Raw genomic sequence first — 13815 nt, forward strand, 5'->3', positions numbered from 1 at the left:
TGTGTACTTTTTCAAACGATTTGCAATCATCTGAATTTACCGTAGGTGGACTCCAATTAAGCTTTTAGGCACGTCTCATCAATGATCGGTGGAAGCATGATGCGCCTGAGGGCAATTTTGAGCTTTGTGGCAAAGGCTGTGAAGACATTTGTGCATGTGATTTATTTGCTGTTGTTTGTGGGTTTTTTTAAAATAAGTTAGCAAACATTTCCAAAACACGATTTTTACATTGTCACTAATGTGTGGAGTGTGTCGAATTTTGAGGATAATTTTAATTATTCAGTTTTGAATGAGGCTGCCACTAAACAAAATGAGGGGAAAGTAAACTGTTGTGAATACTGTACAGATACACTGTATTCAAACACTATAAAGATACATATATAAAAGAAATAACTGAATTGCAGCATATTTTTCAATAGTGCGGCATTTGTGATTTTACTACATTGCAATGTTGATTTAAATTCGATTCATTGATCATCAGCCCTAGATTTTATGTATTATTTTGTAACATGACGACGTGATATTGGTGGTACTAATATTAGATCTCCACTGAAGGCACAGGTCCGAAATCCGCGATTTAAAACAGTCAAGGTTGAGCAACAAACCGCCCGAGATTGTGCAAGTGTACTTAATCAAGTGTCCAACGCTTGCTGGTGGTGCGACTTATTGCGTCACCTGCGTGGGCGTGGCTCTCGGTGCCACTGGCACTGGGTCGCTGGTGGCTTGGGAGGGCGGACTGAGGGGGGCGGAGACGAGGCTGACGACGAGGGCGTGAGAGACAAAGTGAGAACAGACAGAATACAAACATTGGACACGTTTGGCGAGCTGGACGTACTTGGCCACAAGTTTGGAGGCCCCCTCCTTCCCCGTCTCACTTTTTCCTCGCACCAACCGTCAGCGGACAGAGTAGCTGTGACGTCACGCTTTTGCCCAACGTTGCCCGGCGTCCGCCCTCTGGAGGGATTGCGATGCCCTCTGACTTTGTCGCGCTTTTCAGCGGGGAGCTCGACTTCCATTTGCCCGGATCATTTTCCTCCAAAGGTAACAACTCTCGTGACGCTTAGTGTGGTGTTTGTTTTTGGCTTGGTACCTGAAGTGGCAAGCCCACCTCACACCGGTCAAACCAGTTTAGGGTTATTTGACTGAAAACCAAGAGAGTTCGGACACGGGTTGACCCCGTAAACATAAGCGTATGATCTGCACGGAGGCCTAAACAAGCCCTCAGGTAGGTTAGCGTAAAACACTTCACAGCACGTAAAGTAACACGACTGTCTGAAGTCGTAAGGTATTTTCCACTATTGCATTTTACAAGGAAACTACTAGTGGGTTGATGTGAACAAATTCAAATGAACTTGGCATTGTAGTAGAATGCACATTTAAAATAGCGAAGGCTGTAAGTTTGGTTAAAAACAACAGAGGTCAAATTGATAACATTGCAGATCTGTTCCCATTATTGTTGAGATCAAATTTATGATTGACTGACTTATGTTGACGCCACATATGTCTGGTAAAATTGTTTTTGGTGTTAGTGAACGCTTTAAAAGACTGTAAGTCAAAGTGTTTAATAAGTTAATTACTCTAATTGAAACAGATAAATAGTATTTTTTCATATAATTTTATCGTTTGTTTGCCTTTATTTTAGTGGAAGATGAATCTATTAAATGAATCACAATGTTAAGCTGCACTTATTTGACATCTCCTCAGGTACCACGACTGAATCTCTAGTTATGTGATGGGTCTGCAACAATACTGAGTGGCCCCTTGATTACCCCCCCCCCCCCCAACAAAAAATAACAAATTTGTTTTCGTTCTATTATTGCTAAATTTTTATTATCACAATTTTGCTTTTACAAGTCCAAAATGCTGATAGACATAAAACTGGAAAATCAACCATGAAAAAATACTGGGAAAAAAGAAAATTATAATGTGAATAGGGGCGGCCCGGTAGTACAGTGGTTAGCACGTAGACTTCACAGTGCAGAGGTACCGGGTTCAATTCCAGCTCCGGCCTCCCTGTGTGGAATTTGCATGTTCTCCCCGGGCCTGCGTGGGTTTTCTCCGGTCTCCTCCCACATTCCAAAAACATGCATGGCAGGCTAATTGAACACTCCAAATTGTCCCTAGGTGTGACTGTGAGCGTGAATGGTTGTTCGTCTCTGTGTGCCCTGCGATTGGCTGGCAACTAGTTCAGGGTGTCCCCCGCCTACTGCCCGAAGACAGCTGGGATGGGCTCCAGCACCCCCCGCGACCCTAGTAAGGATATAAGCGATTAGGAAGATGAATAAATATAATGTGAATATGCAGTGAACAACTGTAGTTTTAAATTGTAATATCCCCAATCACCACTCAATGGAAGACATGTCTTAGTTGCACGTCTTCCATCCATCCATCCATTTTCCGAACCGCTTGATCCTCACTAGGGTCGCGGGGGGTGCTGGAGCCTATCCCAGCCGTCTTCGGGCAGTAGGCGGGGACACCCTGAATCAGTTGCCAGCCAATCACAGGGCAAGTTGCACGTCTTTTACTACAAAAATACATTTTTTGCGGATTTGGAATGATATGTCAGACATAGTACCCCAATATTATCGCATCTAGCATATTATTATTTATGCTGTCCTTTAATGGTAATTTTTATGCACGGGAGCCCTTTGCAATGGAAGAACAATTACAGAATTATTTAAATCCTTTGTTTTTAGTTTAGGATAGTCAATCTATGATACATGCGTTGAAAAATGTATTATAATAAAAGAGCACATGTTTTGTCCACATTTAAAATAGAATTTTTGTCATGCACGTGATTAGGAAGTGCGAGGTCCGGTCTGGCCGCTCAGTATCATTGGTGAAAAATTGTGGCCTCCCCCAGCATTTGAGCTGACCATCCTTGCTGTATTTGTTCACAAGTAGAATGTTATAATGTTACTAGTTGTACTTTCAGCACACAGCTGTCAACTCTGCTAGTAAAGTGCAGTTATCCTACAAAATATGCTTAAAGTACATGTACAATACTAGGCAAAGTAATGTGCTCTCTGTCCTCACTAATAAAATTAAATTAGCACACTAGTAGGAACAACTTGGGAACGCTAGTAGAGCAATTATGTTTTACAAGCAACTTTTTTTTTCTATCTGTACTTACTTCTGCTGCATGATATTTCTGCACACGAGTCGGGAAACTTTGGTAAACTAGGAGGACACCTGCATATTACTCGTGAGGCAAAACAGTGCACTAGTAGTGAAGTGCTACTAAAAAAGTGCTAAATGTTAACTCGTTGAATTACAAATTTGACAAGTAGCTAACAGTTGTCAATTTGTGAACAGATATGCCTCACTGGAAGTAATGAGTAGTTGTCCGACAAGATGAAAACTGTTTGCTACTAGCACTACTAATGATAAAGTTGGACCAGTTAATCTAGCACTTGAAGCCAGACACACTCAAAGTTACAGATATTACAGTATGGAATATGATGAAGGTGACCCCAAGTGGACAACAATAATACCAGCCCCTCACATGGAACTTTCGTTGTTTAATAATGCAAGATCATTTCTATCAGATTTAAATGATAGGCTATTTGGTAGGATAATTGATACTAAAAATATTGAAAAGTTGCTGCAGCATCGCTTCCGAGTAACATCATTTTTTTTCCACTACCAGGGTTAAAATAATTTGGGATTTTTTTTTGTAGTTACTTTTCTTTTTCATTTTAAGTGAGGTTTTTCAAATTATATTTACATTAAAAAATTATATATATACGGTATATATATATATATATATATATATATATACCGTATATATATGAATGCTTTGTTTTAGTTTTATTCATCTTATTTCACAGGTCACAAAACGTAATTTGTAAGCAAGTAAAGTAAACTCCAATTTCCAAATAACTGTTTGACTTTCCTTCTTTCTTACGGCCATACAATAATCCTGACCAAAACACATTTAAAATCAATTCATAACACTTGCTGAAATTAATTGACAAAGACGAGAACAAAATACATTTTTGCTATAATTAATTTTTGCTTTCAATTAGTCATTGTTTCTCTTTTTTTAAAACACTTTATTTTATCACATTGACCTTTTTTTTCCTTCAATTTTAGCTTTAGTTTATTTCATTCACTTTGTTAACTATAATAACCTTTCCCACTACAAATGCCACCTTGGCCTACTATTATGCAATTCAGCACGACTAATACTACCATGCGTGAATAGTAGCGCATGTGTCATGCCCTAGTAACCACCTGGATCCTATTGGTGGCACTAAAATACCCACTCGTGGTTTTGCCTTCTTATGAAGACAAAGAGTGTACGAGTACATGGATAAATGTCAAATGCTTTATGGCAAGCAGTTGTTGTTCGACAATGTAAATTGAATTTCCGCTACAGTTGCAGTGAATATGGTGAGTAACTTTTAACCCTTCTTAGATGCCATGCCACGCTTATTTCCCATAATTAAGTTCTTATTACCCAGATGAATGCCAAGTATTCTGCACAGGGGGCTCCTTACTGCCCCTAAATGGTGGCGTTTTGCTCCTAAAATTTGAGATAGGGCAAGAAAATGTTCATTTAAAACCTCTTCCACAGTCAATGTTAAAGCATCACGGCTTTCCGTGTGTTCTGTGAAGTTCGTGATTGCAAAAGCTCTCTTTTAAATAGTTTTCTTATATTGACACCCAACCAAAGGCTGGTCAATCATTAAAGGGCTGGCTGCGCAGTGCGTGTGTAAACCCTGTCTTAAATCACTAGATTAATATTGACACTGCTGCGTTAAGCAAACTCACAGGCATGCGCTTCAAAATACTTGATTTCCTAGAAAAGTTATTATCAGGTGTTGCGGGGGGGGGGGGGGGGAAACAAATTGGGCTAAATGCATCAGATTTTTCCTGACGCTTTTTAATGATTCTCTATTCCTGCCATCAGTTTGAAAAGCAATCAGAATTTAGTTTGCTTTGGAAACGATGTCCAATGTATGACACTGTGGTCTGCTTCGACAAACATGACTGTGCAGTGTGCGCTCGTCTAAACAGACCGGCACGTGAAAGTGATATGAGCCTAAACTGACTCCATTCAGTTTCTGCTGACATTGTTGGACTTTTTCCTGTCAAGGACATTTCACTGACTGAGATCTTCACATACACACGTTGGTATTTTCTCAGCGATTCTGAAAGAGATTTGTCCTTCAGTGAAATGCATGGCTTTAATTCGTACCAGCCATGTTTTATGTCAAAGAAAGTGGTGGGCATTGTTCACCATTGCTACCTTCTTGTGAATGTCATTGATGTAATCATTGACTTTAAACAAACCCTAATAAAAAGGCAAATCTTGTTCAGGTCAAAATGTGACCTGCTCTGGTATTTACTGCACACTTGTGACTAGGTTTCAGCTCTGCGTTTTAATATACGAGTGGTTTAACCTGTTGTGGACATGCTTGGACAATGTGTACTACACAAAGGATCTTTTAAGGTCGTACACAGTTCCTTTGCGGGATGCTAATCCACCTTGGATTCTGTTAGAGGGCTAGCACACGACAGGAAAATTTTCCAATGCCTGTTTTTTATTTTCCTTTTTTGTTTTGAAGAGCTAATATTGGCCAATGAAATTGGCTGGATGATTAATTGGTTTGGCCTTATTTTTTATGATTGTGAGAAGCCAAAATTGACATCATGTTTCGATTCCAATTGGGGTCACAGACCCAATTAAGATCATAAATTGATCTACCACAGTGCTGTTTAGACTAGAGGGGGCATATGCAACATACAGGTAATATGCCCCCAACCACGGTAAAAAAAACAAACAAAAAAAAAACACCCATAAATTTACTAATGAATGAGTAAGGCCTTCATGAATGACCTCATGCATCCAAATTTTGACCATTAACTGTCACACATGGAAATGGAAGGACATCTGATTTATTTTTTTTAATGGATATTTTTCCAGGAAAATTTAATTGGTTTCCAAATCGTGCAGCATTTCAATTGTCAAGGTTCCACTGTAGAAGTGTATCTAATGTTATAAAACTTGTTTTATTTCAACCAAATTAGGCCACCAGACTGCAATTTCAGCTGGTGGTCAGGGATTCTGCCTTCAGCGTTGCCCATTTTCTCCAGCCAACCAGCTGCATGATGTTTTTGAGAAATTTGTTGTTTTGGCAAATAATCATATTATTTTCCTTAATTTCAACATCAGTCAGTTGGATGGAAAGTATTGCTTTGGAGCAAACTGTCCCTCTGTTTTTATTGTGTTGAATCCATGTCAATCCCTGTTGCTCGGTTCAAGGTAGTTGAGTTGTGTTTTATGTCATTCGTAACCAGCCCCTTGTCGGCTTGCATGTACATTTTCAGTGTTCACGAGTTTCTGTCCAACATGGATGAAATCTTCCCCTCATGTCATTTGCCAATCGGCTGCAAAAAACCCAGAGCGGCTGTGGGATCTAACATCGCAGCTTTGCATTTCCCTCCACACCAAGATGCATCTGACGTCATTAAATATTAAGTGAGGGCAATATTGGCCGTCAAGGCTCTTTCCGTTGCCAGAGGAGAGGTTGCAGTTAAGGTGTCTTCGCTTCGCTGCAGTCCAATATTCCTGTCCCGAAGTAAACCCTCATTTAGAGGCGCTGTTCTGCTGTGGAGACTAAGTGAGAATAGTGGAGGCTCATCTTGTGCTTTCTTGAAACGATCAAGATCCAATACAAACACTGTTGAATCAAAGTTTCCCGCAGAACTTTCCCAATAATAAAGATTTATTTTTCTAAACATTTCCCACCCTGTTGAATGTAATTGGAGAAAAGTGAATTCGAAATACAATTAGAGTGAAGATGTCTCAAAAGTGAAATGTAAGCGCAACTATTTCGATCACACCAACACAAGTTCGGGCTGGGCGATTAAAATCGCTGAATTGTTTTTTTTTAGGTCACAATTTTTTTTATTTTTTTTCCCCCTCTCTCCTTAAAAACGGACACAGGTTCATTTTGGATGGGAGCTTTCATTCATGTTATATTCACTCATCATAAAGTTGGATAATAATTCCAAAGGGGATAGTTTTACACTAACCCTTTCATGCACCCTATAACCTGATCACATAATAATCTGTCCACTGTTGTAACCGCTGTCCCTGAAAGGGTTAAAATCTATTAAGGATGGCGTTTAAAGGGCATCGTTCTCCACATAAAAAGTGCCATTGTTAATTTGCTTTTTATTTTCATGGAAGGAGGAAAAAAGCAATTCAACATGGAAATCAGATTTTCTTTTCTTCCTCCAAAACAGATCTGAGATGTTATTTTACGGCCATATTGCGATGCCTTCACACAGACTTGTACTTGTACTAAAACACAGGAAAGATAGATAATGAAATGCCATGATATTGAGCCAGATGATTGTTCATTGTTTTTTTCTTTTTCCAGCTCAACCTCATTTCTACGCACATTTGAGGTCATATTTCATTTCGGTAGAAAACCAGTTGCTTTGCAATGCTTTGGAAAAAAAAAAAGATCTTGAATGAGAATACATAAAATGCTTGTTAGGCAAAGAGACTCCTCTGTTTGTGAAACACTGTTTTAGAACATTGATAGTTCTGTAAAATCTCAATGTCAAGGACACTGAATATCTGTCCTTGGCCTTATTCCTTTAGTTGAACACCACTTAAGAAGATTTATGTTGACTTAAGATGTCTTCCGGGACACGAGTTGTATAGCGAGATATTTCATCATGTGCTAAGATATGGGATGCCTAACGGTAGTATCGATAGCTGCCATATTTCAATCCCCCTTTTTTTTCCTGTCAACTGGCAGCCAAGCGAGATGTGATCTAACAGCCCTGTGGGCATCGCAGTGCAAATCGTGACAGTTGAAATTAGAGTGTTGTGAAGTGCTATTGTTGACTTGTGAAGCGATAACCATCATCAAGATAATCCTGTTTCTGTTTTGAAAAAGGGGCAGGGTGTGTACTGTCCCACCTTCGACATACAAAATTTAGGAGGTTGCAGGATTGGTGCCCGCAAAGAGGCGCGTACTTTGTGTAGGAAAAACCTCATAATAAACCCATCCATCCAGCCATCCATCCATCCACCCACCCATCCACCCATCCATTTTCTAATCCGCTTATCCTCACTAGGATCGTGGGCCTGCTGGAGCCTATCCCAGCTGTCTTTGGGCAGTAGGCGGGGGACACCCTTAACCGGTTGCCAGCCAAACGCTGGGCACACAGAGACGAACAACCATCCGCGCTCACACTCACACCTAGGGACAATTTGGAGTGTTCAATCATGCATGTTTTTGGGAATAAGGGAGGAAACTGGAGAACCCGGAGAAAACCCACGCAGGCACGGGGAGAACATGCAAACTCCACACAGGAAGGTCGGAGCCGGAATCGAGCCCTCCACCTCTGCACCGTGAGGTGGGCATGCTAACCAGTCGACCACCGTGCTGCCCTTCATTGTAAACCACCAAACAAAAATAGCCCAAAAAAGTATGCATTGTGGGCAACACAAAGCTGACACATACTGAACCGTAAACCGTGAGTACCAAACTGAGAACTAAACAAACCTTGGATTTTGTGAGCCGTTTCATGACTATTGCTCTCAGTTTGTAAGTCTGCTTACTTTGCAGCTGCCAGCCTGGGGACTCATAGGATACAGGCTAATTGAGAACTTGGACTCGTGATTCATATTCCTGTGCCAATATTTGAATCATTAATCCGAATGATTCGCTCTTGACTAGCGCAAGGGTGTATCAACACGGACAAAAGCCACGTCCGTAAACACATTCTAGTTAACAACAACAACTTAAAAATTGTCTTCAAGCTGTGGGTTACAATCTAGAGCCAACTTGGCGGTTGGACATAAATAAGTGCAGAACAGGACACATCACTGACAGGATTGCGATGGAATCACAGATGGATGTTACGAAAGCAAATTCCGAATGTGCCACCACAATAACAATTGGGAACCAACAATTCATTCAATGCCTTCTCTTTGCTGTTTTGCACACTGTTACGTTGTAGACAATTTGACAATCTTCAAACCTGAAGCTGCTCGCACAGGCAAACGTGTACTATAGCTATTGCAATGCTGGGAAATGAAAATGAATAAAGGTAATTAAACATTGAAATGATAATAAAAGCCGAAATTTGAACTGAGCCACAATTTTGGAAATGTGTTTGTTGGAAGCAGGGATCTACACTAACTTTTGCACAGGTAGCAGTGGTGTAACTAACCTTTTCAGTTGGTCACAGCAGCACAGACTTGGTCGCACCCTTTTTTGGGGTGGTAGAGCATGACCATATTTGCTGATGTGTAGTTGTCTCACTTGGCATACCGTAGTTTCATATGATTGACAGTGACCAAGGCAAGCATACATTTGCATTAAGTTCCCTGGAAATAAGATTTCGTGAGAGACCAAGAGAATTGCCTTGACTGGGGGCAGCCCGGTGGTTGACTGTTTAACACATCGGCCTCACAGTGCAGAGGTGGCAGGGTTCCTTCCTGTGTGGAGTTTGCATCTTCTCCCCGTGCCTGTGTGAGTTTTCTCTGGGTATTGCGGTTTCCTCCCACATTCCAAAATCATGCGTGACTCTTAATTGTCCTTGGGTGTGAGTGTGGTTGTTTCTCTATGTACGCCCTGCGATTGGCTGGCAACCAGTTCAGGGTGTCCCCCGCCTACTGCCCGAAGACAGCTGGGATAGGCTTCAGCATGCCCCCGACCCTTGTGAGGATAAGCAGATCAGAAAATGGATGGATGGATGGATGGATAGCATTGACTGATGCCATGCGAGAAACAAGCCTGAGTCACTTTGACCTCCTGTTTCCTATCATTTGATTGTACACTGTACCCTCGTTCCTTCGCTGTTCAGTTATTGCGGACTCACTCAATCACAGATTTTCATTTGTGACAATAATTTCATCTATTTCACAGTTTTACCTCTTTTGCAGGTCTTCTTGCTATTTTACTTCCTTCTAAGTCGGCCCAATAAATTTACAAACACAGCCAATGTTCTGAAGCAATCGGCAGCTCGTGGTGAAACTGTTTCCATCGGAACTGCCTGACGCACTGGCACATCGTCTCCCCAGTTGGAGCGCCTAGAGCCCGCACCGGCACTCTATTTTTGGTGCACTCTGAATAAACGAACGGCACATTTCAACGATGCTTTGAGTTTTGGAACGGTTAGAGTGAAGCAGTGCACAACCGGCCTATTTTCAAACGCGGCCTAGAGCTTGTCGCACCCCCCCAAAAAAAATCTCGTTACCCCATCGTGGGTGCGTTTTGAAATACGCACCAAGCGCGCTGCTTCACTCTGACTGTTCGGAAACTCAGAACGTCGTTCAAATGTGCTTTTCAGTTATTCAGAGTGCCCTCAAAAAACTGAGCCCAGGTAGTAAACAGCCGCGTGAAGAAATAACGATCAGAGCACACTCTGCCTCTGACAGCAAACAAAGGACGCCGAAACATTGGCAAATAACTACGTTAAATGTTTTGTTAATGTGTCTTAAAACAATTTACCTTAACTAGAATCCGGCGTCGCATTGTAGCCAAAGGTTTAATCCTGGTGGATTAATATGCCTTTTACATCCTTGTTGTTGTTTTTGTTGTACAAAGCAAAAATAAGTTACGATTACTATTTACACCTGAAATGCTTCTTCTTTGTCATTTTTAAGAACAGGGAGAAGAAGACAACGAGTCAACAAAAAAGAAGCAGCAGCAACAACAAGGATTTAAAAGGTGCATTAAAACACCAGGATAGTACCTTTAGCTACAATGCGACGCAGGAGTCTAATTACCGGTACTTAAGGTAAGCCATTTTAGGCTAGGAAAACCCCCCAAAACTTTACATTGTTGTTCACCAACGTTCTGTCGTCCTTGTCCGCTGCAGAGTCATGCACAGCTCACATCAATTTACGAATGAAGTCGAGAGCTTGGTATTTATTCTTCATTTTACATTTTCAAGGTATCACAAGTGTTTACGAGCGTGAGAACTGCGTGTAGGGCCATTTATCCTTGCCCACATAAAAATGTGTGACTCCACGGTCTTAACTGCTAAGGAAAGCCATAGCAAAAGAGACAGTCACAGTGATACAACAGCCTCGCGCAAGTCACCTATTTGTGTCAAAGAGGCCTAATCTAACAGGATCAAGATGTACAAGCATGGAATTTAACGATAAGATAAGATGAGAAAACCTTTAATAGTCTCACAATGGAGAAATTCCCACTTCACAGCAGCAAAGTTATGAGAGGAAGAAGTAGAAGAACAAAATAAATAGGAGCTGCTGAAAAGGCAAACAGTACCACAAAGGATTGTGTAACTTGATGATTTATGGAATCACATAAATCCTTGTAAAAATACAAAAAAAATATTCTTAAACAGTATCGAGGTTGGGTTGATATTTTTAGCCATGCGGTTCTGTCCCTAAAAGATGATTTGAGATGAGATTTTTCAAATGTTGATACTTGGTTCAGTTCTCAACCTTTTTTCAATGATGTACCCCCTTAAACATTTTTCTCAGCCCCCCCCCCCCAAAAAAAAAATATATACATGCAGTATATATATATATATATATATATATATATTTTTTTTTCAATAAACCTCATGTCAACACTGAATATTGCATTGTTGCCTTGAACGGAGTGTTTTTGCATTTACTGGGACATTTTAGTGAGACTTTTTAAAAAATGTATATATTTTTTTGCATGGATGCTACTTTTTCAAATCTCATGTACCCCCTGAAGTGCCTTCTCGTACCACCAGGGGTACGCATACCCCCATTTCATAACCACTGAATTAGATTATTCAATTTTGTTTCCTCACAACAGTGCATTCAACTTTTCCGGTGAACTGTGTTGCTATGGAGTCCCTGGCAGCCATCATGTAGGCTTGGCTGTAAACATTTCAGGGTTGTTGCACAAGCTTTGCTGCAGACACCAGCCCCAATATATTGACACAGCGATATTAACTTTGTGTGTCTAATTTGCAAATTAGGCAAGATCCTAAAAATAAATATCTATCTTAAAAAAAAAAATGCCGATAGCTATCGTTCTGCTTGACAGAATTCTGCTAACCTGTTGGGCAAGTTGAAGTTGAAGAAGATAATTGTAGTGAACAAGTCTGGGGAGAGAGCGAGAGGTAGGTGGAGTGGAGGAGGGGTTTTAATCATCCCCCCCAAAAAACGTGCCACGCCCTAGTTGTCGGGGCTAGTAAGAGCAAGCAGCAGGAATGTGAACGGAATGAGTGGGAGTGTAAAAGTCCTGCCAGTCACATGGTGAGTGTTACCTTTTTTTTTTTTTTTTTTGCTTCATCCCGCACCTCTAACCATAAAACAGCAAGACACAAGGTGCGATTATCAAATAATGACTAGCAATACTTCCATGTGATATTCTGTGTTAACACTACTGGCACCGAAGTGTATCGCGAACTACCAGTATTCTACTTAAAGCCAACAGAAGGCATATACCTGATTTTCCTCACAAGGACAACAAGCCCATGAGTGAAAATGTAAATATGTTAAGTGAGTTAATCCTCGTGATGAAGATCATAGACAGTATTGGTCCAGTGTGGTCAGAAGTGTGCATCAGTACGACTAAATTCAAGTGGTGTTGTTTGTACACTTGGCATGAAAGGGTGAGTGTTTTTGTCATGCGCAAATGAAGAATTGCGCTCTGTCTGCTTACAAGGAAACACATTTCAGCAGTTTTCACGCTCTCAAAACAACCGGGGCCTGTGGAAACACTTTGAACAGTCCAGCCAGTGATGCGAGACCAGCGAGTGGAGGGAAGTGTACATATTTTCTGCCTGTGTGGTTGGCAATGTGTTTACAGGAAGGGCTGCCCACTTGGAGCACATGTTTCTGCATGTGCAGTCTGCGAGTGAGCCCCGAGAAGACTGGAGCTATAAACAAAGATCGAAACTCGGGGAGAATGTTTTTGTATAGGAGGTGGCAGGTATTGGAGCTCGGGAAGTAGGCGGCACTGCCACATTCGATCCCTGAGTATGCTGAATGAAGTTCAGAATTAAGCCCCCTTTCTGGGAATCAACATTCCCTGCTCATCTACTCTGAGCTCCAAGAGACTAGAGGGCTTTGGGAATGATGTTGCACAGACTGGTTGCAGTATTTCCCGAGTTTGGGTTCTGTATACGGCGAGAGCTAACAATGGGAGGGTTAAGTATCTGACCAAACCTCATGGCTCATCTGCAAGTAATTAAAGCTAGCAGTCGGGAGGGAAGAGAGTCGAGCAACTTTCATCGCTGCTCTATGTTCATACAATAATATTTGGATGATGAATCGGGCTACTAGTAAATGTGTTGATCCAAGGAATGGAGTGGACAGGGAAAAAGTGTTGGACAGCCCCGTGTTGTGTTAAGATCTGTTTTTGTTCATGCGCCTGAGTTGCTTTGACATTTTGATATGCGTTTGATATCATTTCACTGGACTCAAGTAGACATCCCTAAACTCCTTATTATTTTAGCTCTCTGTAACATATTGTTTTAGAAAGGGTTGCTTATGTTAACTAGAATGGATAACTCACTTGAGCTCAGAACAGCATCACGGTTGAACAATCCTAATTTGGGGCAGCGGTTCAATTCTTTTTAGTTTTTTTTTTAAACCACCATGGGTCCACTGTATTGGAACTTAACACTTGGCTGTGTGAGAGAAAATAACCATAAATTTACCCAAACTCAAACAGGATATATAATAATAATCAAATGAGTTGAACACACCATGATATCAACAATGCTCTTAAATGGGCAACATTTACACTAGGTCTCGACAAAATATGGCCTGGGGGCCGCATCCGGTCCAGCCACAGTCTCTAACCGGCCCTCACATTACCATGG

General features: G+C 41.1%; 1 protein-coding gene across 7 annotated transcripts in view; it reads left to right on the forward strand.

Annotated features, from left to right (window-relative positions):
* Positions 1 to 751: 751 nt before the first annotated feature.
* The window catches only part of nfat5b (nuclear factor of activated T cells 5b), a 37129-nt gene continuing 24065 nt past the window's right edge, over positions 752 to 13815 (forward strand). For 3 of the 7 annotated variants that reach the window (XM_086106919.1, XM_086106922.1, XM_086106927.1), the window contains exons 1-2: positions 1058 to 1225; positions 10643 to 10776. Coding sequence is in view for 1 of the 7 variants with exons in the window: in XM_086106926.1 (XP_085963052.1) it covers positions 969 to 1041; positions 10302 to 10304 (76 nt within the window). In the remaining 6 variants the exon portion in view is untranslated. The other 4 variants (XM_086106924.1, XM_086106921.1, XM_086106926.1 and 1 more) reach the window with 3 other exon arrangements.

Source organism: Hippocampus guttulatus, chromosome 3 (genome assembly GCF_054856545.1).
Source record: "Hippocampus guttulatus isolate MCC_2025c chromosome 3, RoL_Hgut_1.0, whole genome shotgun sequence".
Taxonomy (NCBI): domain Eukaryota; kingdom Metazoa; phylum Chordata; class Actinopteri; order Syngnathiformes; family Syngnathidae; genus Hippocampus; species Hippocampus guttulatus.